The sequence below is a fragment of the Falco naumanni genome, chromosome 5, assembly GCF_017639655.2.
Source record: "Falco naumanni isolate bFalNau1 chromosome 5, bFalNau1.pat, whole genome shotgun sequence".
Taxonomy (NCBI): Eukaryota; Metazoa; Chordata; class Aves; order Falconiformes; family Falconidae; genus Falco; species Falco naumanni.
In genome coordinates this window covers 77,794,787-77,819,275 of record NC_054058.1, presented here as the reverse complement: position 1 = coordinate 77,819,275, position 24,489 = coordinate 77,794,787, and the positions used below count along the sequence as shown (strand labels likewise).

The following is a 24,489-nucleotide window of genomic DNA, read 5'->3' as shown; positions in this document are numbered from 1 at the left end:
CTACTGCTGTCCCTGCCAGAGTCCTCTCCTCCAAGTCACCCCAAGCTCTTCCTTCAAGCAGCTGTGAAGCGTGGCCACCTCTGACGGCATTCCCCGCTAGCCACCTGCCAAACATGGTGCTGGAAGAGCAGAGTTTCCCCAGCACACAAGTTGTCTTCTCCAAGGCCGCCTTCTGCCTGCTCTCAGCAGACCCATGGGAGCCGGCAGCAGGTCCCTTTTCAAAACACAAAGCAGCCTTGAGCCCGCTTGCTTGGAGGCCCGGTGCTGGGGCCTAGGAAGCCCTGCTGCGCCTCCAGCGCCTTGAGAGCAGCTCTTCCACTTCCAGGCAGAGCCTGCGTGGTCCTCCTCCTCGGGACCCGGTTGCTCCCTCCGCTCTGTGCCTTACGCCTGGCCACACAAGCCAGGATGGCAGCAGGGAGCTGCCGCACCTCTCACAAGCTTTGAGGCTGCCATCCTTCAAGCCACTGCCCTCTACCCTCCAGGGACCTAGCCCTGCTGCGCAAACGTAATGCACGTGCCTGGCTCCTGCTTTTCTCCTGCACTCCAGCAGGTGAGCAAGGCTCCGCCAGACAGCGGCAGAAGGCAGACGCACGAGACAAGGCTGATGCAGGATTTACCAAAGCCACGGACAACAATGGCACGTGAGGCTGAGAGCAGGAGCATCCTTCTCTCTCGAGAATTTCACCTTGCTTGTCCTTGCCACAAGTGCCCTGCTCGGCGTGCCCCCAGAGCCGCAATCGAACTCATAGGCAGCGAGGACACGAAGCCTGCCAGAGGGCGTTGCTGTGGCTGACATAGCCAGCGAGGACTGTGCTGCGCCTGCGTTTCACTGTGCTTTGTGCAGCCAGGTTGACACTGCTGGGGTACGCGTGGCTTATTTGGCTTGCCCAGCACTGTTGCCGGCCGCAGCCGTAAGAGAGATTGGCTCTTGGACACCCAGGCATGCGCGTGCTGCCTGTAGTAGCCCCGCTCTCTGGTGTCTCTTTATTGGGAAGGAGACGGTGGCACAGGGCTGCAGAGAGCAGGGCGGCAGGGAACTTTGCAAAGAGGCTGCGAGGCCATGCTCGCTTTTGTCCTGTGAGCTGTTAACAGGCAGAGCTGGGAGCCAGGCGCCGCTGCCTGCCACGGGGCCTGCCCACCCTGATGGCGCAAGCAGGGCATTGCACGGGGCTCTGTCGGGGTGTGCGATCCCAGCTTCTGCCTCCACTCCTGCTTGGAACCCCTCCTATTGTCTCCCCTCCCCCCCCCACCCCCACCCCCCCGACACCACCACGCCCAGCACCCGCAACCGGGCGCTCTGTGACATCAGCCCCACGTCCAAGGGAACCCCAGGCAACGGGAATCCTGCGGGCAGTACGACGGCGGCCGTACTGGTGGCGACAAGCCCTCGTCCTTGCAACTGCCACATGTCGCTGGCAGCGATGGATTTTCTGCACGTCCTCATTGTCCTGCTGGCCGTGTGCTGTCCTGTGCACGGCACGTGGGACAGCTGTGGGTAAGTGGCCCCAGGCTCTGGGAGGGAGCTTGGGCAACCCTTGTGGGCTTCACTGGAGGGGGCCTGCTTGTCCCCCACGGCCACCCCACAGGTTCTTGAAGGCCGTCTGGGAGGCTCAGCTCCTTGCCAGCTCCCAGGCTGCCGGCACAACTGGTCCACGGGCTGAAGCAGAAAGCGGGGCGAGGGGAGCGGGCGCACGCCCCACGGGTTTGCTCGGCCCTTCTGGCCATGCCGTGTGGGGAGGGAAGACGGCTGGCCTTCAGCCGCAACGGCGCAAGCCATCCAGCAGCACAGTAAGGAGTTTCTGGTTACAGAGGGAGCTGCGGTCTTCGGCCCATGGCTTTGCACTACGGCATGTCGCGCGTCGTGGGTGGCACAGATGCCCAGCCAGGGGCCTGGCCCTGGATCGTCAGCATCCAGGCTCTCTTGGAAGGAGGCACGGCGCACATCTGCGGGGGCTCCCTCATCAGCCCACAGTGGGTCCTCACCGCAGCCCACTGCTTCATCGAGGTCAGGTAAGGAGGACCAGGGGTCGGGGCTAGCCCCACAACACTAGCAGGTGCCCTGAGCGCAGGAGCACGTGCTACTGCCATCCCGTTGCCCTGCAGTATACGCCCAGTGCCTGGGCACTCCGGAGCCCCGCCGAGAGGCTTGCTCAGGAGAAGGCTGGGCTCGCGTGCCACTGCTTCCCAGCAGCCTCCAGCTGGACACTGCTTGAGCCCAAGGCACGCCAGGGCAGTCGCAGCCTCCCTAGCGCTGCTTGCCTCTCTCCCTTGTCAAGCAGAAGGCAGGGCAAGTGCCAGGCTGCTGCAGCATGTGGCTGCGCTCCCTCTGAGCCCTCTCTCCATCTGCCTTGCAGGTACATCACCGCCTTGCGCGTGGTGCTCGGTGCCACCCAGCTGACTCAGCTGGGCCCTGAGGCTCAGGTGCGCAACGTCAGGCAGCTGCTGGTTCACCAGCACTACTGGAATGTCACGCAGAGGAATGACATTGCCTTGCTGGAACTGGACCAGCCAGTCCAGTGCAACAGCTACGTACAGCTTGCCTGTGTGCCCGACGCCTCGCTGAGAGTCTCAGAGCTGACCGCCTGCTACGTCAGTGGCTGGGGTGCCAGGAATGCAAGAGGTGAGTTGCCAAAACTTAGTGGCGGCGCGAGTGCAAGCTTGGCCAGCTTGGGGAGGCAGGTTGCGCTTCCTGATGGCAGAGGCGAAAGCCAGAGTCAGGCTGTGGGGACGTATGCCTCTTAAGGAGATGGGCCTGAGCCATTTCCCCAGAGCAAGGCAGAAAGGAAAGAGCGGTCCAACGCCTCTCCGCATGCAAAGCCAAGCCCCGGGATAAGCCTTCATCCCGCCAGACAGGGGGAGGAGAACTGGCAGTGAGCTGCTGGGTGTTCATTCCTTTCTGTGCTCTTCACAGCTGGAGCATCGGCCTACGCGCTGCAGGAGGCCCAGGTCCACCTCATTGATGCCAGGGTCTGTAACAGCAGCGGGTGGTACAGAGGGGCCATCCACACCCACAACATCTGTGCTGGCTATCCGCAGGGCGGCATCGACACCTGCCAGGTAGGAGTGTGCTACAAGCCAAGCCCCGGCAGCACAGGCAGCCCCGCCACAACCGCCCAAACGTGTGCCGTCACTCACGGCCTTTTGCTGGCCACTCACACTCCCATGGCTGGGTCCCCACCGATGAGGGCCTTAGCCCGCCCTTCCCCAGGGAAGGCCCTTGCCCAGGGCCTGCCCGCCTTGTCGCAGAGGCCTGACACTCTGCCTGGAAGGCCCAGCCGGTGCCCTCGGCAGCCCAGAGCTCCACCATCCCAAGCCTGACACAGCCGTCTGCCTACACCTGCAGCATCACCGTGCCGCAGGGAGAGCGAGCCCTGCCTTACAAGCCCACCGCCCCCTGCCAGGCAAGCTTCTACAGAGCTTGCCCGGCCACTCCGTACAGCTCTGGCAGGTGCTGTGAGAGAGAAGGAGCCCGCCACCGGGCTGACGCTGGCCACCAACAACCCCTTCATCCTCTCTCCTGCGCTGCAGGGGGACAGCGGTGGGCCTCTCGTGTGCCAAGACAAGCACGCGGACTACTTCTGGCTTGTTGGCGTGACCAGCTGGGGGACGGGCTGTGCGAGAGCAAGGAAGCCCGGCGTCTACACCTCCACCCAGCACTTCTACGACTGGATCCTGGCGCAGATGGGCCTGCGCCCAGCAGTAACGACTACTGCAAGGCCACAGCCGGTCTTCACCTACACCCCCGTCCAGAGGCCAAGGCCAAGGCCAAGGCCAACAGAAGCGGGCAGGTTTACACCCTGCCCGTTTCCAGTCCAGAAGCTGCTGGACTTCTTTACTCGGCTGCAGGAGCTCCTGCAGTACCTAAGGGGGAAACAGCTTGGAGCAGCATGATGAAGAGGGTCCAGGGCAGGCTGCAGCGCACCACCACCGCTTCCCGCTGGGGCAATGCCTGCTGAAGCAAAGGCAACCTCCGTGTCAAAGGCCTGCTCTGTCCTGCCCGCGCTCCTCACAAGGGCAGAATGAAGCTGGCTGACTTCTCGCAATAAAGTGTTTCTGTCTGCACGGCTAACCACGCGCCAGTCCACTTCAGTCTCCTGTGCAAGGCAAGGACTTCCACGCCCGGCACCTGCCGAAGGAGGCGGGCTGCCACGTCGGGCACAAAGGGTCACTGCAAAGGGCTGAAGCTCTGCCCGCTCTGAGAAGCATGAGGATAGAGTGGAAGAAGGGAAGGCAGGTCATCGCAGGGCTCGGGGCCTTGGGGGTGGCACCTGGAAGCAGAGAATGCCTCAGGCCGGCTCCTGGTGGGAACCCCGGGTGCTTCTGGACGAGGCGCAAGCAAACTTGAAAGTGGACTCTCACGGCCAGCTGGGGGTCAGGGCAGATCCACGAGCTTGGGCCTTTGCTTATGCCGCGGAGTTCCTGGGCTTCCCCAGGCTGCTCTGCTTTCACAGCTGCGCCATGTTGCCAAGCCCAAGCCTACAGCTGCCGTGGCTGGAGGGAGCGCCAGTAGCTTTGAGCGGGGAGCAAAGCAGCTGCTGCTGCTTGGCTGTCCCCCGCTCCCTGGTCACCTACTGGCTGTAGCGTCGGGGCTCGCGTATGACTGCCTGCAGGCTCTGCCTGGTCCTGTGCCAGGCTCTTCTTCAGGTTTGTGGCTGCACAGGTGACCTTGGCCCTGCTGCTTCCCACAGCATGCCCTCTGGCCGCTCCGTCCCCTCGGGTTTCTCCACACAGGACCCCTGTTGCGGAGCCAGCAGACCCCCTTCTGCCCACAACTGACCACGCTCAGCCTGAGAGCTCCGCGGCGCCTTCGGCTTGGGGACACCTCTGACTATCGCAGTGCTGGGGGAGCAAACTGTGTGTAGGGGATGTTACCAAGCCTGCTAGGAGTGCAGGGGAGTGGACCTTGCGCTCTGTGCTACGAGGTACGCCTGAGGCCTCTTGACAGAAAGCCGGACTTGTTCCGGGAGGGAGCATGCTCCAGCATCATCCGCAGAGCCATAAGTGTTCCTTTCACTGCATGATCGAGAGGAAGCAAAGGGCATGCCCTTGTTTCCAGAGATCCCAGTTCAGCCGGAGGTGTGCCCTGCAGCCATGGGTGGGAACAGAGCTGGGAGCTGCAGCACCATGGCTTGCCGGGGACCAAGCGCAGAGCAAGAGGAGGACGGTCCTACACAGCTTCAGAGGCAGGCCCTTGTGCAGCTCCCGCAGGGGGGGCGTGCCTAGGTGAGGGCACGTGTAGGGGTCTGCACACGAGCAAGTTGGCTTTGAAGGCTTAGTCGTGTACCTTTAAGACAGCCACAAAAACGTCAAGCATGTGAACAGCATGTGAAAACCCGGAACATAAAACCGCAGCATACCGGCACGTGCAGCAACAGCAAATAGCAAGGAAGAAAAAGAAGACAGAAAGCCTACCAGCATGTGACACACGTACTATCTAAGATATATAAGCAATACTTAAAAACAAGGAAGAGCCATTTTGCCTGAACCCAGCCACGCAGATAGGGAGTTTTGGAGTCCCTATCGGCTTGCGTCACCACAGGCAGGCATGCTCAAGCACCTGCAAGTCCTTCCTGCCTCCAGGAGGTGGAGAGGTGGCCAGTGGTTGGCAGGCCTGGTCCTCTTGCAAGGTGGAGATGCTGGGGATGAGCAAGCACGTTGGCTGCAGCCACAGGCCATCCACATGCCCGAAAGGCTCTCTCTCCCCTCTTGCTTGTCACCTCGTCCAGCTTCAGGTTCACTAGTGAGTTGCGCACACACACAGGGCTCCCAGCAGCAGCTGGCCCGAGCCACTGTGGCTTTCCAAGCGCTGGCTGCCTATGGCGTGTCTTGCCGTCGGCCTTTGCTAGCAGCCAGGCCTGGGGACGCACCGCGCAGCAGGTGCCGAGTGGACCCACACAGGAAGGGCTTTGGGGTGGCTCTCCAAAAGAGGCCAGCGGGTTCTGTGGTGATCAGGCACAGGGCTCAGGCAAGCGAAGCAGCCAGCACTTTGCTTCAGTGTGACTGTCTCCTCGATCCCCCCTGCTCTCCATTTGCCATCCTTATACGTGCCCCTCACCTTCCCTGGCTCCTCCCTTTCTCAGCCCTGCTCTCCTCCCAGAGACGGGGCCAACCCCGCTTCTTTTGCCCCGCCATGCTCCCAGGTTTGCCCCATCTGTCAACACACGCGGTCTTTGGGTGCTCTTAGCTAGGTCACCTCGGACTTGCGTGCCATTACTGGACGGGCTTGCCTGGCTACTGCTGTCCCTGCCAGAGTCCTCTCCTCCAAGTCACCCCAAGCTCTTCCTTCAAGCAGCTGTGAAGCGTGGCCACCTCTGACGGCATTCCCCGCTAGCCACCTGCCAAACATGGTGCTGGAAGAGCAGAGTTTCCCCAGCACACAAGTTGTCTTCTCCAAGGCCGCCTTCTGCCTGCTCTCAGCAGACCCATGGGAGCCGGCAGCAGGTCCCTTTTCAAAACACAAAGCAGCCTTGAGCCCGCTTGCTTGGAGGCCCGGTGCTGGGGCCTAGGAAGCCCTGCTGCGCCTCCAGCGCCTTGAGAGCAGCTCTTCCACTTCCAGGCAGAGCCTGCGTGGTCCTCCTCCTCGGGACCCGGTTGCTCCCTCCGCTCTGTGCCTTACGCCTGGCCACACAAGCCAGGATGGCAGCAGGGAGCTGCCGCACCTCTCACAAGCTTTGAGGCTGCCATCCTTCAAGCCACTGCCCTCTACCCTCCAGGGACCTAGCCCTGCTGCGCAAACGTAATGCACGTGCCTGGCTCCTGCTTTTCTCCTGCACTCCAGCAGGTGAGCAAGGCTCCGCCAGACAGCGGCAGAAGGCAGACGCACGAGACAAGGCTGATGCAGGATTTACCAAAGCCACGGACAACAATGGCACGTGAGGCTGAGAGCAGGAGCATCCTTCTCTCTCGAGAATTTCACCTTGCTTGTCCTTGCCACAAGTGCCCTGCTCGGCGTGCCCCCAGAGCCGCAATCGAACTCATAGGCAGCGAGGACACGAAGCCTGCCAGAGGGCGTTGCTGTGGCTGACATAGCCAGCGAGGACTGTGCTGCGCCTGCGTTTCACTGTGCTTTGTGCAGCCAGGTTGACACTGCTGGGGTACGCGTGGCTTATTTGGCTTGCCCAGCACTGTTGCCGGCCGCAGCCGTAAGAGAGATTGGCTCTTGGACACCCAGGCATGCGCGTGCTGCCTGTAGTAGCCCCGCTCTCTGGTGTCTCTTTATTGGGAAGGAGACGGTGGCACAGGGCTGCAGAGAGCAGGGCGGCAGGGAACTTTGCAAAGAGGCTGCGAGGCCATGCTCGCTTTTGTCCTGTGAGCTGTTAACAGGCAGAGCTGGGAGCCAGGCGCCGCTGCCTGCCACGGGGCCTGCCCACCCTGATGGCGCAAGCAGGGCATTGCACGGGGCTCTGTCGGGGTGTGCGATCCCAGCTTCTGCCTCCACTCCTGCTTGGAACCCCTCCTATTGTCTCCCCTCCCCCCCCACCCCCACCCCCCCGACACCACCACGCCCAGCACCCGCAACCGGGCGCTCTGTGACATCAGCCCCACGTCCAAGGGAACCCCAGGCAACGGGAATCCTGCGGGCAGTACGACGGCGGCCGTACTGGTGGCGACAAGCCCTCGTCCTTGCAACTGCCACATGTCGCTGGCAGCGATGGATTTTCTGCACGTCCTCATTGTCCTGCTGGCCGTGTGCTGTCCTGTGCACGGCACGTGGGACAGCTGTGGGTAAGTGGCCCCAGGCTCTGGGAGGGAGCTTGGGCAACCCTTGTGGGCTTCACTGGAGGGGGCCTGCTTGTCCCCCACGGCCACCCCACAGGTTCTTGAAGGCCGTCTGGGAGGCTCAGCTCCTTGCCAGCTCCCAGGCTGCCGGCACAACTGGTCCACGGGCTGAAGCAGAAAGCGGGGCGAGGGGAGCGGGCGCACGCCCCACGGGTTTGCTCGGCCCTTCTGGCCATGCCGTGTGGGGAGGGAAGACGGCTGGCCTTCAGCCGCAACGGCGCAAGCCATCCAGCAGCACAGTAAGGAGTTTCTGGTTACAGAGGGAGCTGCGGTCTTCGGCCCATGGCTTTGCACTACGGCATGTCGCGCGTCGTGGGTGGCACAGATGCCCAGCCAGGGGCCTGGCCCTGGATCGTCAGCATCCAGGCTCTCTTGGAAGGAGGCACGGCGCACATCTGCGGGGGCTCCCTCATCAGCCCACAGTGGGTCCTCACCGCAGCCCACTGCTTCATCGAGGTCAGGTAAGGAGGACCAGGGGTCGGGGCTAGCCCCACAACACTAGCAGGTGCCCTGAGCGCAGGAGCACGTGCTACTGCCATCCCGTTGCCCTGCAGTATACGCCCAGTGCCTGGGCACTCCGGAGCCCCGCCGAGAGGCTTGCTCAGGAGAAGGCTGGGCTCGCGTGCCACTGCTTCCCAGCAGCCTCCAGCCGGACACTGCTTGAGCCCAAGGCACGCCAGGGCAGTCGCAGCCTCCCTAGCGCTGCTTGCCTCTCTCCCTTGTCAAGCAGAAGGCAGGGCAAGTGCCAGGCTGCTGCAGCATGTGGCTGCGCTCCCTCTGAGCCCTCTCTCCATCTGCCTTGCAGGTACATCACCGCCTTGCGCGTGGTGCTCGGTGCCACCCAGCTGACTCAGCTGGGCCCTGAGGCTCAGGTGCGCAACGTCAGGCAGCTGCTGGTTCACCAGCACTACTGGAATGTCACGCAGAGGAATGACATTGCCTTGCTGGAACTGGACCAGCCAGTCCAGTGCAACAGCTACGTACAGCTTGCCTGTGTGCCCGACGCCTCGCTGAGAGTCTCAGAGCTGACCGCCTGCTACGTCAGTGGCTGGGGTGCCAGGAATGCAAGAGGTGAGTTGCCAAAACTTAGTGGCGGCGCGAGTGCAAGCTTGGCCAGCTTGGGGAGGCAGGTTGCGCTTCCTGATGGCAGAGGCGAAAGCCAGAGTCAGGCTGTGGGGACGTATGCCTCTTAAGGAGATGGGCCTGAGCCATTTCCCCAGAGCAAGGCAGAAAGGAAAGAGCGGTCCAACGCCTCTCCGCATGCAAAGCCAAGCCCCGGGATAAGCCTTCATCCCGCCAGACAGGGGGAGGAGAACTGGCAGTGAGCTGCTGGGTGTTCATTCCTTTCTGTGCTCTTCACAGCTGGAGCATCGGCCTACGCGCTGCAGGAGGCCCAGGTCCACCTCATTGATGCCAGGGTCTGTAACAGCAGCGGGTGGTACAGAGGGGCCATCCACACCCACAACATCTGTGCTGGCTATCCGCAGGGCGGCATCGACACCTGCCAGGTAGGAGTGTGCTACAAGCCAAGCCCCGGCAGCACAGGCAGCCCCGCCACAACCGCCCAAACGTGTGCCGTCACTCACGGCCTTTTGCTGGCCACTCACACTCCCATGGCTGGGTCCCCACCGATGAGGGCCTTAGCCCGCCCTTCCCCAGGGAAGGCCCTTGCCCAGGGCCTGCCCGCCTTGTCGCAGAGGCCTGACACTCTGCCTGGAAGGCCCAGCCGGTGCCCTCGGCAGCCCAGAGCTCCACCATCCCAAGCCTGACACAGCCGTCTGCCTACACCTGCAGCATCACCGTGCCGCAGGGAGAGCGAGCCCTGCCTTACAAGCCCACCGCCCCCTGCCAGGCAAGCTTCTACAGAGCTTGCCCGGCCACTCCGTACAGCTCTGGCAGGTGCTGTGAGAGAGAAGGAGCCCGCCACCGGGCTGACGCTGGCCACCAACAACCCCTTCATCCTCTCTCCTGCGCTGCAGGGGGACAGCGGTGGGCCTCTCGTGTGCCAAGACAAGCACGCGGACTACTTCTGGCTTGTTGGCGTGACCAGCTGGGGGACGGGCTGTGCGAGAGCAAGGAAGCCCGGCGTCTACACCTCCACCCAGCACTTCTACGACTGGATCCTGGCGCAGATGGGCCTGCGCCCAGCAGTAACGACTACTGCAAGGCCACAGCCGGTCTTCACCTACACCCCCGTCCAGAGGCCAAGGCCAAGGCCAAGGCCAACAGAAGCGGGCAGGTTTACACCCTGCCCGTTTCCAGTCCAGAAGCTGCTGGACTTCTTTACTCGGCTGCAGGAGCTCCTGCAGTACCTAAGGGGGAAACAGCTTGGAGCAGCATGATGAAGAGGGTCCAGGGCAGGCTGCAGCGCACCACCACCGCTTCCCGCTGGGGCAATGCCTGCTGAAGCAAAGGCAACCTCCGTGTCAAAGGCCTGCTCTGTCCTGCCCGCGCTCCTCACAAGGGCAGAATGAAGCTGGCTGACTTCTCGCAATAAAGTGTTTCTGTCTGCACGGCTAACCACGCGCCAGTCCACTTCAGTCTCCTGTGCAAGGCAAGGACTTCCACGCCCGGCACCTGCCGAAGGAGGCGGGCTGCCACGTCGGGCACAAAGGGTCACTGCAAAGGGCTGAAGCTCTGCCCGCTCTGAGAAGCATGAGGATAGAGTGGAAGAAGGGAAGGCAGGTCATCGCAGGGCTCGGGGCCTTGGGGGTGGCACCTGGAAGCAGAGAATGCCTCAGGCCGGCTCCTGGTGGGAACCCCGGGTGCTTCTGGACGAGGCGCAAGCAAACTTGAAAGTGGACTCTCACGGCCAGCTGGGGGTCAGGGCAGATCCACGAGCTTGGGCCTTTGCTTATGCCGCGGAGTTCCTGGGCTTCCCCAGGCTGCTCTGCTTTCACAGCTGCGCCATGTTGCCAAGCCCAAGCCTACAGCTGCCGTGGCTGGAGGGAGCGCCAGTAGCTTTGAGCGGGGAGCAAAGCAGCTGCTGCTGCTTGGCTGTCCCCCGCTCCCTGGTCACCTACTGGCTGTAGCGTCGGGGCTCGCGTATGACTGCCTGCAGGCTCTGCCTGGTCCTGTGCCAGGCTCTTCTTCAGGTTTGTGGCTGCACAGGTGACCTTGGCCCTGCTGCTTCCCACAGCATGCCCTCTGGCCGCTCCGTCCCCTCGGGTTTCTCCACACAGGACCCCTGTTGCGGAGCCAGCAGACCCCCTTCTGCCCACAACTGACCACGCTCAGCCTGAGAGCTCCGCGGCGCCTTCGGCTTGGGGACACCTCTGACTATCGCAGTGCTGGGGGAGCAAACTGTGTGTAGGGGATGTTACCAAGCCTGCTAGGAGTGCAGGGGAGTGGACCTTGCGCTCTGTGCTACGAGGTACGCCTGAGGCCTCTTGACAGAAAGCCGGACTTGTTCCGGGAGGGAGCATGCTCCAGCATCATCCGCAGAGCCATAAGTGTTCCTTTCACTGCATGATCGAGAGGAAGCAAAGGGCATGCCCTTGTTTCCAGAGATCCCAGTTCAGCCGGAGGTGTGCCCTGCAGCCATGGGTGGGAACAGAGCTGGGAGCTGCAGCACCATGGCTTGCCGGGGACCAAGCGCAGAGCAAGAGGAGGACGGTCCTACACAGCTTCAGAGGCAGGCCCTTGTGCAGCTCCCGCAGGGGGGGCGTGCCTAGGTGAGGGCACGTGTAGGGGTCTGCACACGAGCAAGTTGGCTTTGAAGGCTTAGTCGTGTACCTTTAAGACAGCCACAAAAACGTCAAGCATGTGAACAGCATGTGAAAACCCGGAACATAAAACCGCAGCATACCGGCACGTGCAGCAACAGCAAATAGCAAGGAAGAAAAAGAAGACAGAAAGCCTACCAGCATGTGACACACGTACTATCTAAGATATATAAGCAATACTTAAAAACAAGGAAGAGCCATTTTGCCTGAACCCAGCCACGCAGATAGGGAGTTCTGGAGTCCCTATCGGCTTGCGTCACCACAGGCAGGCATGCTCAAGCACCTGCAAGTCCTTCCTGCCTCCAGGAGGTGGAGAGGTGGCCAGTGGTTGGCAGGCCTGGTCCTCTTGCAAGGTGGAGATGCTGGGGATGAGCAAGCACGTTGGCTGCAGCCACAGGCCATCCACATGCCCGAAAGGCTCTCTCTCCCCTCTTGCTTGTCACCTCGTCCAGCTTCAGGTTCACTAGTGAGTTGCGCACACACACAGGGCTCCCAGCAGCAGCTGGCCCGAGCCACTGTGGCTTTCCAAGCGCTGGCTGCCTATGGCGTGTCTTGCCGTCGGCCATTGCTAGCAGCCAGGCCTGGGGACGCACCGCGCAGCAGGTGCCGAGTGGACCCACACAGGAAGGGCTTTGGGGTGGCTCTCCAAAAGAGGCCAGCGGGTTCTGTGGTGATCAGGCACAGGGCTCAGGCAAGCGAAGCAGCCAGCACTTTGCTTCAGTGTGACTGTCTCCTCGATCCCCCCTGCTCTCCATTTGCCATCCTTATACGTGCCCCTCACCTTCCCTGGCTCCTCCCTTTCTCAGCCCTGCTCTCCTCCCAGAGACGGGGCCAACCCCGCTTCTTTTGCCCCGCCATGCTCCCAGGTTTGCCCCATCTGTCAACACACGCGGTCTTTGGGTGCTCTTAGCTAGGTCACCTCGGACTTGCGTGCCATTACTGGACGGGCTTGCCTGGCTACTGCTGTCCCTGCCAGAGTCCTCTCCTCCAAGTCACCCCAAGCTCTTCCTTCAAGCAGCTGTGAAGCGTGGCCACCTCTGACGGCATTCCCCGCTAGCCACCTGCCAAACATGGTGCTGGAAGAGCAGAGTTTCCCCAGCACACAAGTTGTCTTCTCCAAGGCCGCCTTCTGCCTGCTCTCAGCAGACCCATGGGAGCCGGCAGCAGGTCCCTTTTCAAAACACAAAGCAGCCTTGAGCCCGCTTGCTTGGAGGCCCGGTGCTGGGGCCTAGGAAGCCCTGCTGCGCCTCCAGCGCCTTGAGAGCAGCTCTTCCACTTCCAGGCAGAGCCTGCGTGGTCCTCCTCCTCGGGACCCGGTTGCTCCCTCCGCTCTGTGCCTTACGCCTGGCCACACAAGCCAGGATGGCAGCAGGGAGCTGCCGCACCTCTCACAAGCTTTGAGGCTGCCATCCTTCAAGCCACTGCCCTCTACCCTCCAGGGACCTAGCCCTGCTGCGCAAACGTAATGCACGTGCCTGGCTCCTGCTTTTCTCCTGCACTCCAGCAGGTGAGCAAGGCTCCGCCAGACAGCGGCAGAAGGCAGACGCACGAGACAAGGCTGATGCAGGATTTACCAAAGCCACGGACAACAATGGCACGTGAGGCTGAGAGCAGGAGCATCCTTCTCTCTCGAGAATTTCACCTTGCTTGTCCTTGCCACAAGTGCCCTGCTCGGCGTGCCCCCAGAGCCGCAATCGAACTCATAGGCAGCGAGGACACGAAGCCTGCCAGAGGGCGTTGCTGTGGCTGACATAGCCAGCGAGGACTGTGCTGCGCCTGCGTTTCACTGTGCTTTGTGCAGCCAGGTTGACACTGCTGGGGTACGCGTGGCTTATTTGGCTTGCCCAGCACTGTTGCCGGCCGCAGCCGTAAGAGAGATTGGCTCTTGGACACCCAGGCATGCGCGTGCTGCCTGTAGTAGCCCCGCTCTCTGGTGTCTCTTTATTGGGAAGGAGACGGTGGCACAGGGCTGCAGAGAGCAGGGCGGCAGGGAACTTTGCAAAGAGGCTGCGAGGCCATGCTCGCTTTTGTCCTGTGAGCTGTTAACAGGCAGAGCTGGGAGCCAGGCGCCGCTGCCTGCCACGGGGCCTGCCCACCCTGGTGGCGCAAGCAGGGCATTGCACGGGGCTCTGTCGGGGTGTGCGATCCCAGCTTCTGCCTCCACTCCTGCTTGGAACCCCTCCTATTGTCTCCCCTCCCCCCCCCACCCCCACCCCCCCGACACCACCACGCCCAGCACCCGCAACCGGGCGCTCTGTGACATCAGCCCCACGTCCAAGGGAACCCCAGGCAACGGGAATCCTGCGGGCAGTACGACGGCGGCCGTACTGGTGGCGACAAGCCCTCGTCCTTGCAACTGCCACATGTCGCTGGCAGCGATGGATTTTCTGCACGTCCTCATTGTCCTGCTGGCCGTGTGCTGTCCTGTGCACGGCACGTGGGACAGCTGTGGGTAAGTGGCCCCAGGCTCTGGGAGGGAGCTTGGGCAACCCTTGTGGGCTTCACTGGAGGGGGCCTGCTTGTCCCCCACGGCCACCCCACAGGTTCTTGAAGGCCGTCTGGGAGGCTCAGCTCCTTGCCAGCTCCCAGGCTGCCGGCACAACTGGTCCACGGGCTGAAGCAGAAAGCGGGGCGAGGGGAGCGGGCGCACGCCCCACGGGTTTGCTCGGCCCTTCTGGCCATGCCGTGTGGGGAGGGAAGACGGCTGGCCTTCAGCCGCAACGGCGCAAGCCATCCAGCAGCACAGTAAGGAGTTTCTGGTTACAGAGGGAGCTGCGGTCTTCGGCCCATGGCTTTGCACTACGGCATGTCGCGCGTCGTGGGTGGCACAGATGCCCAGCCAGGGGCCTGGCCCTGGATCGTCAGCATCCAGGCTCTCTTGGAAGGAGGCACGGCGCACATCTGCGGGGGCTCCCTCATCAGCCCACAGTGGGTCCTCACCGCAGCCCACTGCTTCATCGAGGTCAGGTAAGGAGGACCAGGGGTCGGGGCTAGCCCCACAACACTAGCAGGTGCCCTGAGCGCAGGAGCACGTGCTACTGCCATCCCGTTGCCCTGCAGTATACGCCCAGTGCCTGGGCACTCCGGAGCCCCGCCGAGAGGCTTGCTCAGGAGAAGGCTGGGCTCGCGTGCCACTGCTTCCCAGCAGCCTCCAGCTGGATACTGCTTGAGCCCAAGGCACGCCAGGGCAGTCGCAGCCTCCCTAGCGCTGCTTGCCTCTCTCCCTTGTCAAGCAGAAGGCAGGGCAAGTGCCAGGCTGCTGCAGCATGTGGCTGCGCTCCCTCTGAGCCCTCTCTCCATCTGCCTTGCAGGTACATCACCGCCTTGCGCGTGGTGCTCGGTGCCACCCAGCTGACTCAGCTGGGCCCTGAGGCTCAGGTGCGCAACGTCAGGCAGCTGCTGGTTCACCAGCACTACTGGAATGTCACGCAGAGGAATGACATTGCCTTGCTGGAACTGGACCAGCCAGTCCAGTGCAACAGCTACGTACAGCTTGCCTGTGTGCCCGACGCCTCGCTGAGAGTCTCAGAGCTGACCGCCTGCTACGTCAGTGGCTGGGGTGCCAGGAATGCAAGAGGTGAGTTGCCAAAACTTAGTGGCGGCGCGAGTGCAAGCTTGGCCAGCTTGGGGAGGCAGGTTGCGCTTCCTGATGGCAGAGGCGAAAGCCAGAGTCAGGCTGTGGGGACGTATGCCTCTTAAGGAGATGGGCCTGAGCCATTTCCCCAGAGCAAGGCAGAAAGGAAAGAGCGGTCCAACGCCTCTCCGCATGCAAAGCCAAGCCCCGGGATAAGCCTTCATCCCGCCAGACAGGGGGAGGAGAACTGGCAGTGAGCTGCTGGGTGTTCATTCCTTTCTGTGCTCTTCACAGCTGGAGCATCGGCCTACGCGCTGCAGGAGGCCCAGGTCCACCTCATTGATGCCAGGGTCTGTAACAGCAGCGGGTGGTACAGAGGGGCCATCCACACCCACAACATCTGTGCTGGCTATCCGCAGGGCGGCATCGACACCTGCCAGGTAGGAGTGTGCTACAAGCCAAGCCCCGGCAGCACAGGCAGCCCCGCCACAACCGCCCAAACGTGTGCCGTCACTCACGGCCTTTTGCTGGCCACTCACACTCCCATGGCTGGGTCCCCACCGATGAGGGCCTTAGCCCGCCCTTCCCCAGGGAAGGCCCTTGCCCAGGGCCTGCCCGCCTTGTCGCAGAGGCCTGACACTCTGCCTGGAAGGCCCAGCCGGTGCCCTCGGCAGCCCAGAGCTCCACCATCCCAAGCCTGACACAGCCGTCTGCCTACACCTGCAGCATCACCGTGCCGCAGGGAGAGCGAGCCCTGCCTTACAAGCCCACCGCCCCCTGCCAGGCAAGCTTCTACAGAGCTTGCCCGGCCACTCCGTACAGCTCTGGCAGGTGCTGTGAGAGAGAAGGAGCCCGCCACCGGGCTGACGCTGGCCACCAACAACCCCTTCATCCTCTCTCCTGCGCTGCAGGGGGACAGCGGTGGGCCTCTCGTGTGCCAAGACAAGCACGCGGACTACTTCTGGCTTGTTGGCGTGACCAGCTGGGGGACGGGCTGTGCGAGAGCAAGGAAGCCCGGCGTCTACACCTCCACCCAGCACTTCTACGACTGGATCCTGGCGCAGATGGGCCTGCGCCCAGCAGTAACGACTACTGCAAGGCCACAGCCGGTCTTCACCTACACCCCCGTCCAGAGGCCAAGGCCAAGGCCAAGGCCAACAGAAGCGGGCAGGTTTACACCCTGCCCGTTTCCAGTCCAGAAGCTGCTGGACTTCTTTACTCGGCTGCAGGAGCTCCTGCAGTACCTAAGGGGGAAACAGCTTGGAGCAGCATGATGAAGAGGGTCCAGGGCAGGCTGCAGCGCACCACCACCGCTTCCCGCTGGGGCAATGCCTGCTGAAGCAAAGGCAACCTCCGTGTCAAAGGCCTGCTCTGTCCTGCCCGCGCTCCTCACAAGGGCAGAATGAAGCTGGCTGACTTCTCGCAATAAAGTGTTTCTGTCTGCACGGCTAACCACGCGCCAGTCCACTTCAGTCTCCTGTGCAAGGCAAGGACTTCCACGCCCGGCACCTGCCGAAGGAGGCGGGCTGCCACGTCGGGCACAAAGGGTCACTGCAAAGGGCTGAAGCTCTGCCCGCTCTGAGAAGCATGAGGATAGAGTGGAAGAAGGGAAGGCAGGTCATCGCAGGGCTCGGGGCCTTGGGGGTGGCACCTGGAAGCAGAGAATGCCTCAGGCCGGCTCCTGGTGGGAACCCCGGGTGCTTCTGGACGAGGCGCAAGCAAACTTGAAAGTGGACTCTCACGGCCAGCTGGGGGTCAGGGCAGATCCACGAGCTTGGGCCTTTGCTTATGCCGCGGAGTTCCTGGGCTTCCCCAGGCTGCTCTGCTTTCACAGCTGCGCCATGTTGCCAAGCCCAAGCCTACAGCTGCCGTGGCTGGAGGGAGCGCCAGTAGCTTTGAGCGGGGAGCAAAGCAGCTGCTGCTGCTTGGCTGTCCCCCGCTCCCTGGTCACCTACTGGCTGTAGCGTCGGGGCTCGCGTATGACTGCCTGCAGGCTCTGCCTGGTCCTGTGCCAGGCTCTTCTTCAGGTTTGTGGCTGCACAGGTGACCTTGGCCCTGCTGCTTCCCACAGCATGCCCTCTGGCCGCTCCGTCCCCTCGGGTTTCTCCACACAGGACCCCTGTTGCGGAGCCAGCAGACCCCCTTCTGCCCACAACTGACCACGCTCAGCCTGAGAGCTCCGCGGCGCCTTCGGCTTGGGGACACCTCTGACTATCGCAGTGCTGGGGGAGCAAACTGTGTGTAGGGGATGTTACCAAGCCTGCTAGGAGTGCAGGGGAGTGGACCTTGCGCTCTGTGCTACGAGGTACGCCTGAGGCCTCTTGACAGAAAGCCGGACTTGTTCCGGGAGGGAGCATGCTCCAGCATCATCCGCAGAGCCATAAGTGTTCCTTTCACTGCATGATCGAGAGGAAGCAAAGGGCATGCCCTTGTTTCCAGAGATCCCAGTTCAGCCGGAGGTGTGCCCTGCAGCCATGGGTGGGAACAGAGCTGGGAGCTGCAGCACCATGGCTTGCCGGGGACCAAGCGCAGAGCAAGAGGAGGACGGTCCTACACAGCTTCAGAGGCAGGCCCTTGTGCAGCTCCCGCAGGGGGGGCGTGCCTAGGTGAGGGCACGTGTAGGGGTCTGCACACGAGCAAGTTGGCTTTGAAGGCTTAGTCGTGTACCTTTAAGACAGCCACAAAAACGTCAAGCATGTGAACAGCATGTGAAAACCCGGAACATAAAACCGCAGCATACCGGCACGTGCAGCAACAGCAAATAGCAAGGAAGAAAAAGAAGACAGAAAGCCTACCAGCATGTGACACACGTACTATCTAAGATATATAAGCAATACTTAAAAACAAGGAAGAGCCATTTTGCCTGAACCCAGCCACGCAGATAGGGAGTTTTGGAGTCCCTATCGGCTTGCGTCACCACAGGCAGGCATGCTCAAGCACCTGCAAGTCCTTCCTGCCTCCAGGAGGTGGAGAGGTGGCCAGTGGTTGGCAGGCCTGGTCCTCTTGCAAGGTGGAGATGCTGGGGATGAGCAAGCACGTTGGCTGCAGCCACAGGCCATCCACATGCCCGAAAGGCTCTCTCTCCCCTCTTGCTTGTCACCTCGTCCAGCTTCAGGTTCACTAGTGAGTTGCGCACACACACAGGGCTCCCAGCAGCAGCTGGCCCGAGCCACTGTGGCTTTCCAAGCGCTGGCTGCCTATGGCGTGTCTTGCCGTCGGCCTTTGCTAGCAGCCAGGCCTGGGGACGCACCGCGCAGCAGGTGCCGAGTGGACCCACACAGGAAGGGCTTTGGGGTGGCTCTCCAAAAGAGGCCAGCGGGTTCTGTGGTGATCAGGCACAGGGCTCAGGCAAGCGAAGCAGCCAGCACTTTGCTTCAGTGTGACTGTCTCCTCGATCCCCCCTGCTCTCCATTTGCCATCCTTATACGTGCCCCTCACCTTCCCTGGCTCCTCCCTTTCTCAGCCCTGCTCTCCTCCCAGAGACGGGGCCAACCCCGCTTCTTTTGCCCCGCCATGCTCCCAGGTTTGCCCCATCTGTCAACACACGCGGTCTTTGGGTGCTCTTAGCTAGGTCACCTCGGACTTGCGTGCCATTACTGGACGGGCTTGCCTGGCTACTGCTGTCCCTGCCAGAGTCCTCTCCTCCAAGTCACCCCAAGCTCTTCCTTCAAGCAGCTGTGAAGCGTGGCCACCTCTGACGGCATTCCCCGCTAGCCACCTGCCAAACATGGTGCTGGAAGAGCAGAGTTTCCCCAGCACACAAGTTGTCTTCTCCAAGGCCGCCTTCTGCCTGCTCTCAGCAGACCCATGGGAGCCGGCAGCAGGTCCCTTTTCAAAACACAAAGCAGCCTTGAGCCCGCTTGCTTGGAGGCCCGGTGCTGGGGCCTAGGAAGCCCTGCTGCGCCTCCAGCGCCTTGAGAGCAGCTCTTCCACTTCCAGGCAGAGCCTGCGTGGTCCTCCTCCTCGGGACCCGGTTGCTCCCTCCGCTCTGTGCCTTACGCCTGGCCACACAAGCCAGGATGGCAGCAGGGAGCTGCCGCACCTCTCACAAGCTTTGAGGCTGCCATCCTTCAAGCCACTGCCCTCTACCCTCCAGGGACCTAGCCCTGCTGCGCAAACGTAATGCACGTGCCTGGCTCCTGCTTTTCTCCTGCACTCCAGCAGGTGAGCAAGGCTCCGCCAGACAGCGGCAGAAGGCAGACGCACGAGACAAGGCTGATGCAGGATTTACCAAAGCCACGGACAACAATGGCACGTGAGGCTGAGAGCAGGAGCATCCTTCTCTCTCGAGAATTTCACCTTGCTTGTCCTTGCCACAAGTGCCCTGCTCGGTGTGCCCCCAGAGCCGCAATCGAACTCATAGGCAGCGAGGACACGAAGCCTGCCAGAGGGCGTTGCTGTGGCTGACATAGCCAGCGAGGACTGTGCTGCGCCTGCGTTTCACTGTGCTTTGTGCAGCCAGGTTGACACTGCTGGGGTACGCGTGGCTTATTTGGCTTGCCCAGCACTGTTGCCGGCCGCAGCCGTAAGAGAGATTGGCTCTTGGACACCCAGGCATGCGCGTGCTGCCTGTAGTAGCCCCGCTCTCTGGTGTCTCTTTATTGGGAAGGAGACGGTGGCACAGGGCTGCAGAGAGCAGGGCGGCAGGGAACTTTGCAAAGAGGCTGCGAGGCCATGCTCGCTTTTGTCCTGTGAGCTGTTAACAGGCAGAGCTGGGAGCCAGGCGCCGCTGCCTGCCACGGGGCCTGCCCACCCTGATGGCGCAAGCAGGGCATTGCACGGGGCTCTGTCGGGGTGTGCGATCCCAGCTTCTGCCTCCACTCCTGCTTGGAACCCCTCCTATTGTCTCCCCTCCCCCCCCACCCCCACCCCCCCGACACCACCACGCCCAGCACCCGCAACCGGGCGCTCTGTGACATCAGCCCCACGTCCAAGGGAACCCCAGGCAACGGGAATCCTGCGGGCAGTACGACGGCGGCCGTACTGGTGGCGACAAGCCCTCGTCCTTGCAACTGCCACATGTCGCTGGCAGCGATGGATTTTCTGCACGTCCTCATTGTCCTGCTGGCCGTGTGCTGTCCTGTGCACGGCACGTGGGACAGCTGTGGGTAAGTGGCCCCAGGCTCTGGGAGGGAGCTTGGGCAACCCTTGTGGGCTTCACTGGAGGGGGCCTGCTTGTCCCCCACGGCCACCCCACAGGTTCTTGAAGGCCGTCTGGGAGGCTCAGCTCCTTGCCAGCTCCCAGGCTGCCGGCACAACTGGTCCACGGGCTGAAGCAGAAAGCGGGGCGAGGGGAGCGGGCGCACGCCCCACGGGTTTGCTCGGCCCTTCTGGCCATGCCGTGTGGGGAGGGAAGACGGCTGGCCTTCAGCCGCAACGGCGCAAGCCATCCAGCAGCACAGTAAGGAGTTTCTGGTTACAGAGGGAGCTGCGGTCTTCGGCCCATGGCTTTGCACTACGGCATGTCGCGCGTCGTGGGTGGCACAGATGCCCAGCCAGGGGCCTGGCCCTGGATCGTCAGCATCCAGGCTCTCTTGGAAGGAGGCACGGCGCACATCTGCGGGGGCTCCCTCATCAGCCCACAGTGGGTCCTCACCGCAGCCCACTGCTTCATCGAGGTCAGGTAAGGAGGACCAGGGGTCGGGGCTAGCCCCACAACACTAGCAGGTGCCCTGAGCGCAGGAGCACGTGCTACTGCCATCCCGTTGCCCTGCAGTATACGCCCAGTGCCTGGGCACTCCGGAGCCCCGCCGAGAGGCTTGCTCAGGAGAAGGCTGGGCTCGCGTGCCACTGCTTCCCAGCAGCCTCCAGCCTGGACACTGCTTGAGCCCAAGGCACGCCAGGGCAGTCGCAGCCTCCCTAGCGCTGCTTGCCTCTCTCCCTTGTCAAGCAGAAGGCAGGGCAAGTGCCAGGCTGCTGCAGCATGTGGCTGCGCTCCCTCTGAGCCCTCTCTCCATCTGCCTTGCAGGTACATCACCGCCTTGCGCGTGGTGCTCGGTGCCACCCAGCTGACTCAGCTGGGCCCTGAGGCTCAGGTGCGCAACGTCAGGCAGCTGCTGGTTCACCAGCACTACTGGAATGTCACGCAGAGGAATGACATTGCCTTGCTGGAACTGGACCAGCCAGTCCAGTGCAACAGCTACGTACAGCTTGCCTGTGTGCCCGACGCCTCGCTGAGAGTCTCAGAGCTGACCGCCTGCTACGTCAGTGGCTGGGGTGCCAGGAATGCAAGAGGTGAGTTGCCAAAACTTAGTGGCGGCGCGAGTGCAAGCTTGGCCAGCTTGGGGAGGCAGGTTGCGCTTCCTGATGGCAGAGGCGAAAGCCAGAGTCAGGCTGTGGGGACGTATGCCTCTTAAGGAGATGGGCCTGAGCCATTTCCCCAGAGCAAGGCAGAAAGGAAAGAGCGGTCCAACGCCTCTCCGCATGCAAAGCCAAGCCCCGGGATAAGCCTTCATCCCGCCAGACAGGGGGAGGAGAACTGGCAGTGAGCTGCTGGGTGTTCATTCCTTTCTGTGCTCTTCACAGCTGGAGCATCGGCCTACGCGCTGCAGGAGGCCCAGGTCCACCTCATTGATGCCAGGGTCTGTAACAGCAGCGGGTGGTACAGAGGGGCCATCCACACCCACAACATCTGTGCTGGCTATCCGCAGGGCGGCATCGACACCTGCCAGGTAGGAGTGTGCTACAAGCCAAGCCCCGGCAGCACAGGCAGCCCCGCCACAACCGCCCAAACGTGTGCCGTCACTCACGGCCTTTTGCTGGCCACTCACACTCCCATGGCTGGGTCCCCACCGATGAGGGCCTTAGCCCGCCCTTCCCCAGGGAAGGCCCTTGCCCAGGGCCTGCCCGCCTTGTCGCAGAGGCCTGACACTCTGCCTGGAAGGCCCAGCCGGTGCCCTCGGCAGCCCAGAGCTCCACCATCCCAAGCCTGACACAGCCGTCTGCCTACACCTGCAGCATCACCGTGCCGCAGGGAGAGCGAGCCCTGCCTTACAAGCCCACCGCCCCCTGCCAGGCAAGCTTCTACAGAGCTTGCCCGGCCACTCCGTACAGCTCTGGCAGGTGCTGTGAGAGAGAAGGAGCCCGCCACCGGGCTGACGCTGGCCACCAACAACCCCTTCATCCTCTCTCCTGCGCTGCAGGGGGACAGCGGTGGGCCTCTCGTGTGCCAAGACAAGCACGCGGACTACTTCTGGCTTGTTGGCGTGACCAGCTGGGGGACGGGCTGTGCGAGAGCAAGGAAGCCCGGCGTCTACACCTCCACCCAGCACTTCTACGACTGGATCCTGGCGCAGATGGGCCTGCGCCCAGCAGTAACGACTACTGCAAGGCCACAGCCGGTCTTCACCTACACCCCCGTCCAGAGGCCAAGGCCAAGGCCAAGGCCAACAGAAGCGGGCAGGTTTACACCCTGCCCGTTTCCAGTCCAGAAGCTGCTGGACTTCTTTACTCGGCTGCAGGAGCTCCTGCAGTACCTAAGGGGGAAACAGCTTGGAGCAGCATGATGAAGAGGGTCCAGGGCAGGCTGCAGCGCACCACCACCGCTTCCCGCTGGGGCAATGCCTGCTGAAGCAAAGGCAACCTCCGTGTCAAAGGCCTGCTCTGTCCTGCCCGCGCTCCTCACAAGGGCAGAATGAAGCTGGCTGACTTCTCGCAATAAAGTGTTTCTGTCTGCACGGCTAACCACGCGCCAGTCCACTTCAGTCTCCTGTGCAAGGCAAGGACTTCCACGCCCGGCACCTGCCGAAGGAGGCGGGCTGCCACGTCGGGCACAAAGGGTCACTGCAAAGGGCTGAAGCTCTGCCCGCTCTGAGAAGCATGAGGATAGAGTGGAAGAAGGGAAGGCAGGTCATCGCAGGGCTCGGGGCCTTGGGGGTGGCACCTGGAAGCAGAGAATGCCTCAGGCCGGCTCCTGGTGGGAACCCCGGGTGCTTCTGGACGAGGCGCAAGCAAACTTGAAAGTGGACTCTCACGGCCAGCTGGGGGTCAGGGCAGATCCACGAGCTTGGGCCTTTGCTTATGCCGCGGAGTTCCTGGGCTTCCCCAGGCTGCTCTGCTTTCACAGCTGCGCCATGTTGCCAAGCCCAAGCCTACAGCTGCCGTGGCTGGAGGGAGCGCCAGTAGCTTTGAGCGGGGAGCAAAGCAGCTGCTGCTGCTTGGCTGTCCCCCGCTCCCTGGTCACCTACTGGCTGTAGCGTCGGGGCTCGCGTATGACTGCCTGCAGGCTCTGCCTGGTCCTGTGCCAGGCTCTTCTTCAGGTTTGTGGCTGCACAGGTGACCTTGGCCCTGCTGCTTCCCACAGCATGCCCTCTGGCCGCTCCGTCCCCTCGGGTTTCTCCACACAGGACCCCTGTTGCGGAGCCAGCAGACCCCCTTCTGCCCACAACTGACCACGCTCAGCCTGAGAGCTCCGCGGCGCCTTCGGCTTGGGGACACCTCTGACTATCGCAGTGCTGGGGGAGCAAACTGTGTGTAGGGGATGTTACCAAGCCTGCTAGGAGTGCAGGGGAGTGGACCTTGCGCTCTGTGCTACGAGGTACGCCTGAGGCCTCTTGACAGAAAGCCGGACTTGTTCCGGGAGGGAGCATGCTCCAGCATCATCCGCAGAGCCATAAGTGTTCCTTTCACTGCATGATCGAGAGGAAGCAAAGGGCATGCCCTTGTTTCCAGAGATCCCAGTTCAGCCGGAGGTGTGCCCTGCAGCCATGGGTGGGAACAGAGCTGGGAGCTGCAGCACCATGGCTTGCCGGGGACCAAGCGCAGAGCAAGAGGAGGACGGTCCTACACAGCTTCAGAGGCAGGCCCTTGTGCAGCTCCCGCAGGGGGGGCGTGCCTAGGTGAGGGCACGTGTAGGGGTCTGCACACGAGCAAGTTGGCTTTGAAGGCTTAGTCGTGTACCTTTAAGACAGCCACAAAAACGTCAAGCATGTGAACAGCATGTGAAAACCCGGAACATAAAACCGCAGCATACCGGCACGTGCAGCAACAGCAAATAGCAAGGAAGAAAAAGAAGACAGAAAGCCTACCAGCATGTGACACACGTACTATCTAAGATATATAAGCAATACTTAAAAACAAGGAAGAGCCATTTTGCCTGAACCCAGCCACGCAGATAGGGAGTTCTGGAGTCCCTATCGACTTGCGTCACCACAGGCAGGCATGCTCAAGCACCTGCAAGTCCTTCCTGCCTCCAGGAGGTGGAGAGGTGGCCAGTGGTTGGCAGGCCTGGTCCTCTTGCAAGGTGGAGATGCTGGGGATGAGCAAGCACGTTGGCTGCAGCCACAGGCCATCCACATGCCCGAAAGGCTCTCTCTCCCCTCTTGCTTGTCACCTCGTCCAGCTTCAGGTTCACTAGTGAGTTGCGCACACACACAGGGCTCCCAGCAGCAGCTGGCCCGAGCCACTGTGGCT

General features: G+C 62.3%; 4 protein-coding genes across 4 annotated transcripts; all 4 read left to right on the top strand.

Moving 5' to 3' along the window:
• The first annotated feature begins 739 nt into the window (after positions 1–739).
• Positions 740–4,190, top strand: LOC121088984 (acrosin-like). The gene is made up of 5 exons (XM_040595700.1): positions 740–1,495; positions 1,810–2,010; positions 2,355–2,620; positions 2,912–3,057; positions 3,529–4,190. Exons 1-5 carry the CDS (start codon positions 1,407–1,409, stop codon positions 3,889–3,891), a joined length of 1,065 nt encoding a protein of 354 aa, XP_040451634.1. The 5' UTR covers positions 740–1,406; the 3' UTR covers positions 3,892–4,190.
• Positions 4,191–6,970: 2,780 nt separating this feature from the next.
• LOC121088983 (acrosin-like) lies at positions 6,971–10,420 on the top strand. The gene is made up of 5 exons (XM_040595699.1): positions 6,971–7,725; positions 8,040–8,240; positions 8,585–8,850; positions 9,142–9,287; positions 9,759–10,420. Exons 1-5 carry the CDS (start codon positions 7,637–7,639, stop codon positions 10,119–10,121), a joined length of 1,065 nt encoding a protein of 354 aa, XP_040451633.1. The 5' UTR covers positions 6,971–7,636; the 3' UTR covers positions 10,122–10,420.
• Positions 10,421–13,581: 3,161 nt separating this feature from the next.
• Positions 13,582–16,651, top strand: LOC121088993 (acrosin-like). The gene is made up of 5 exons (XM_040595712.1): positions 13,582–13,956; positions 14,271–14,471; positions 14,816–15,081; positions 15,373–15,518; positions 15,990–16,651. Exons 1-5 carry the CDS (start codon positions 13,868–13,870, stop codon positions 16,350–16,352), a joined length of 1,065 nt encoding a protein of 354 aa, XP_040451646.1. The 5' UTR covers positions 13,582–13,867; the 3' UTR covers positions 16,353–16,651.
• Positions 16,652–16,690: 39 nt separating this feature from the next.
• LOC121089654 (acrosin-like) lies at positions 16,691–22,882 on the top strand. Its single transcript, XM_040597055.1, has 5 exons — positions 16,691–20,186; positions 20,501–20,701; positions 21,047–21,312; positions 21,604–21,749; positions 22,221–22,882. The coding sequence occupies exons 1-5, from the start codon at positions 20,098–20,100 to the stop codon at positions 22,581–22,583; spliced, it is 1,065 nt and encodes a 354-aa protein (XP_040452989.1). The 5' UTR covers positions 16,691–20,097; the 3' UTR covers positions 22,584–22,882.
• The last annotated feature ends 1,607 nt before the right edge of the window (positions 22,883–24,489 follow it).

Excerpts from the sequence above, each read along its gene's own strand:
- LOC121088984 (XM_040595700.1), top strand. The coding sequence starts at position 1,407 with ATGTCGCTGGCAGCGATGGATTTTCTGCACGTCCTCATTGTCCTGCTG. Across the intron at positions 1,496-1,809 it reads GGCACGTGGGACAGCTGTGG|AGGGAGCTGCGGTCTTCGGC; the intron begins GTAAGTGGCCCC and ends TTCTGGTTACAG. Across the intron at positions 2,011-2,354 it reads CACTGCTTCATCGAGGTCAG|GTACATCACCGCCTTGCGCG; the intron begins GTAAGGAGGACC and ends TCTGCCTTGCAG.
- LOC121088983 (XM_040595699.1), top strand. The coding sequence starts at position 7,637 with ATGTCGCTGGCAGCGATGGATTTTCTGCACGTCCTCATTGTCCTGCTG. Across the intron at positions 8,851-9,141 it reads GGGTGCCAGGAATGCAAGAG|CTGGAGCATCGGCCTACGCG; the intron begins GTGAGTTGCCAA and ends TGCTCTTCACAG. Across the intron at positions 9,288-9,758 it reads GCGGCATCGACACCTGCCAG|GGGGACAGCGGTGGGCCTCT; the intron begins GTAGGAGTGTGC and ends CCTGCGCTGCAG.
- LOC121088993 (XM_040595712.1), top strand. The coding sequence starts at position 13,868 with ATGTCGCTGGCAGCGATGGATTTTCTGCACGTCCTCATTGTCCTGCTG. Across the intron at positions 13,957-14,270 it reads GGCACGTGGGACAGCTGTGG|AGGGAGCTGCGGTCTTCGGC; the intron begins GTAAGTGGCCCC and ends TTCTGGTTACAG. Across the intron at positions 15,519-15,989 it reads GCGGCATCGACACCTGCCAG|GGGGACAGCGGTGGGCCTCT; the intron begins GTAGGAGTGTGC and ends CCTGCGCTGCAG.
- LOC121089654 (XM_040597055.1), top strand. The coding sequence starts at position 20,098 with ATGTCGCTGGCAGCGATGGATTTTCTGCACGTCCTCATTGTCCTGCTG. Across the intron at positions 20,187-20,500 it reads GGCACGTGGGACAGCTGTGG|AGGGAGCTGCGGTCTTCGGC; the intron begins GTAAGTGGCCCC and ends TTCTGGTTACAG. Across the intron at positions 21,750-22,220 it reads GCGGCATCGACACCTGCCAG|GGGGACAGCGGTGGGCCTCT; the intron begins GTAGGAGTGTGC and ends CCTGCGCTGCAG.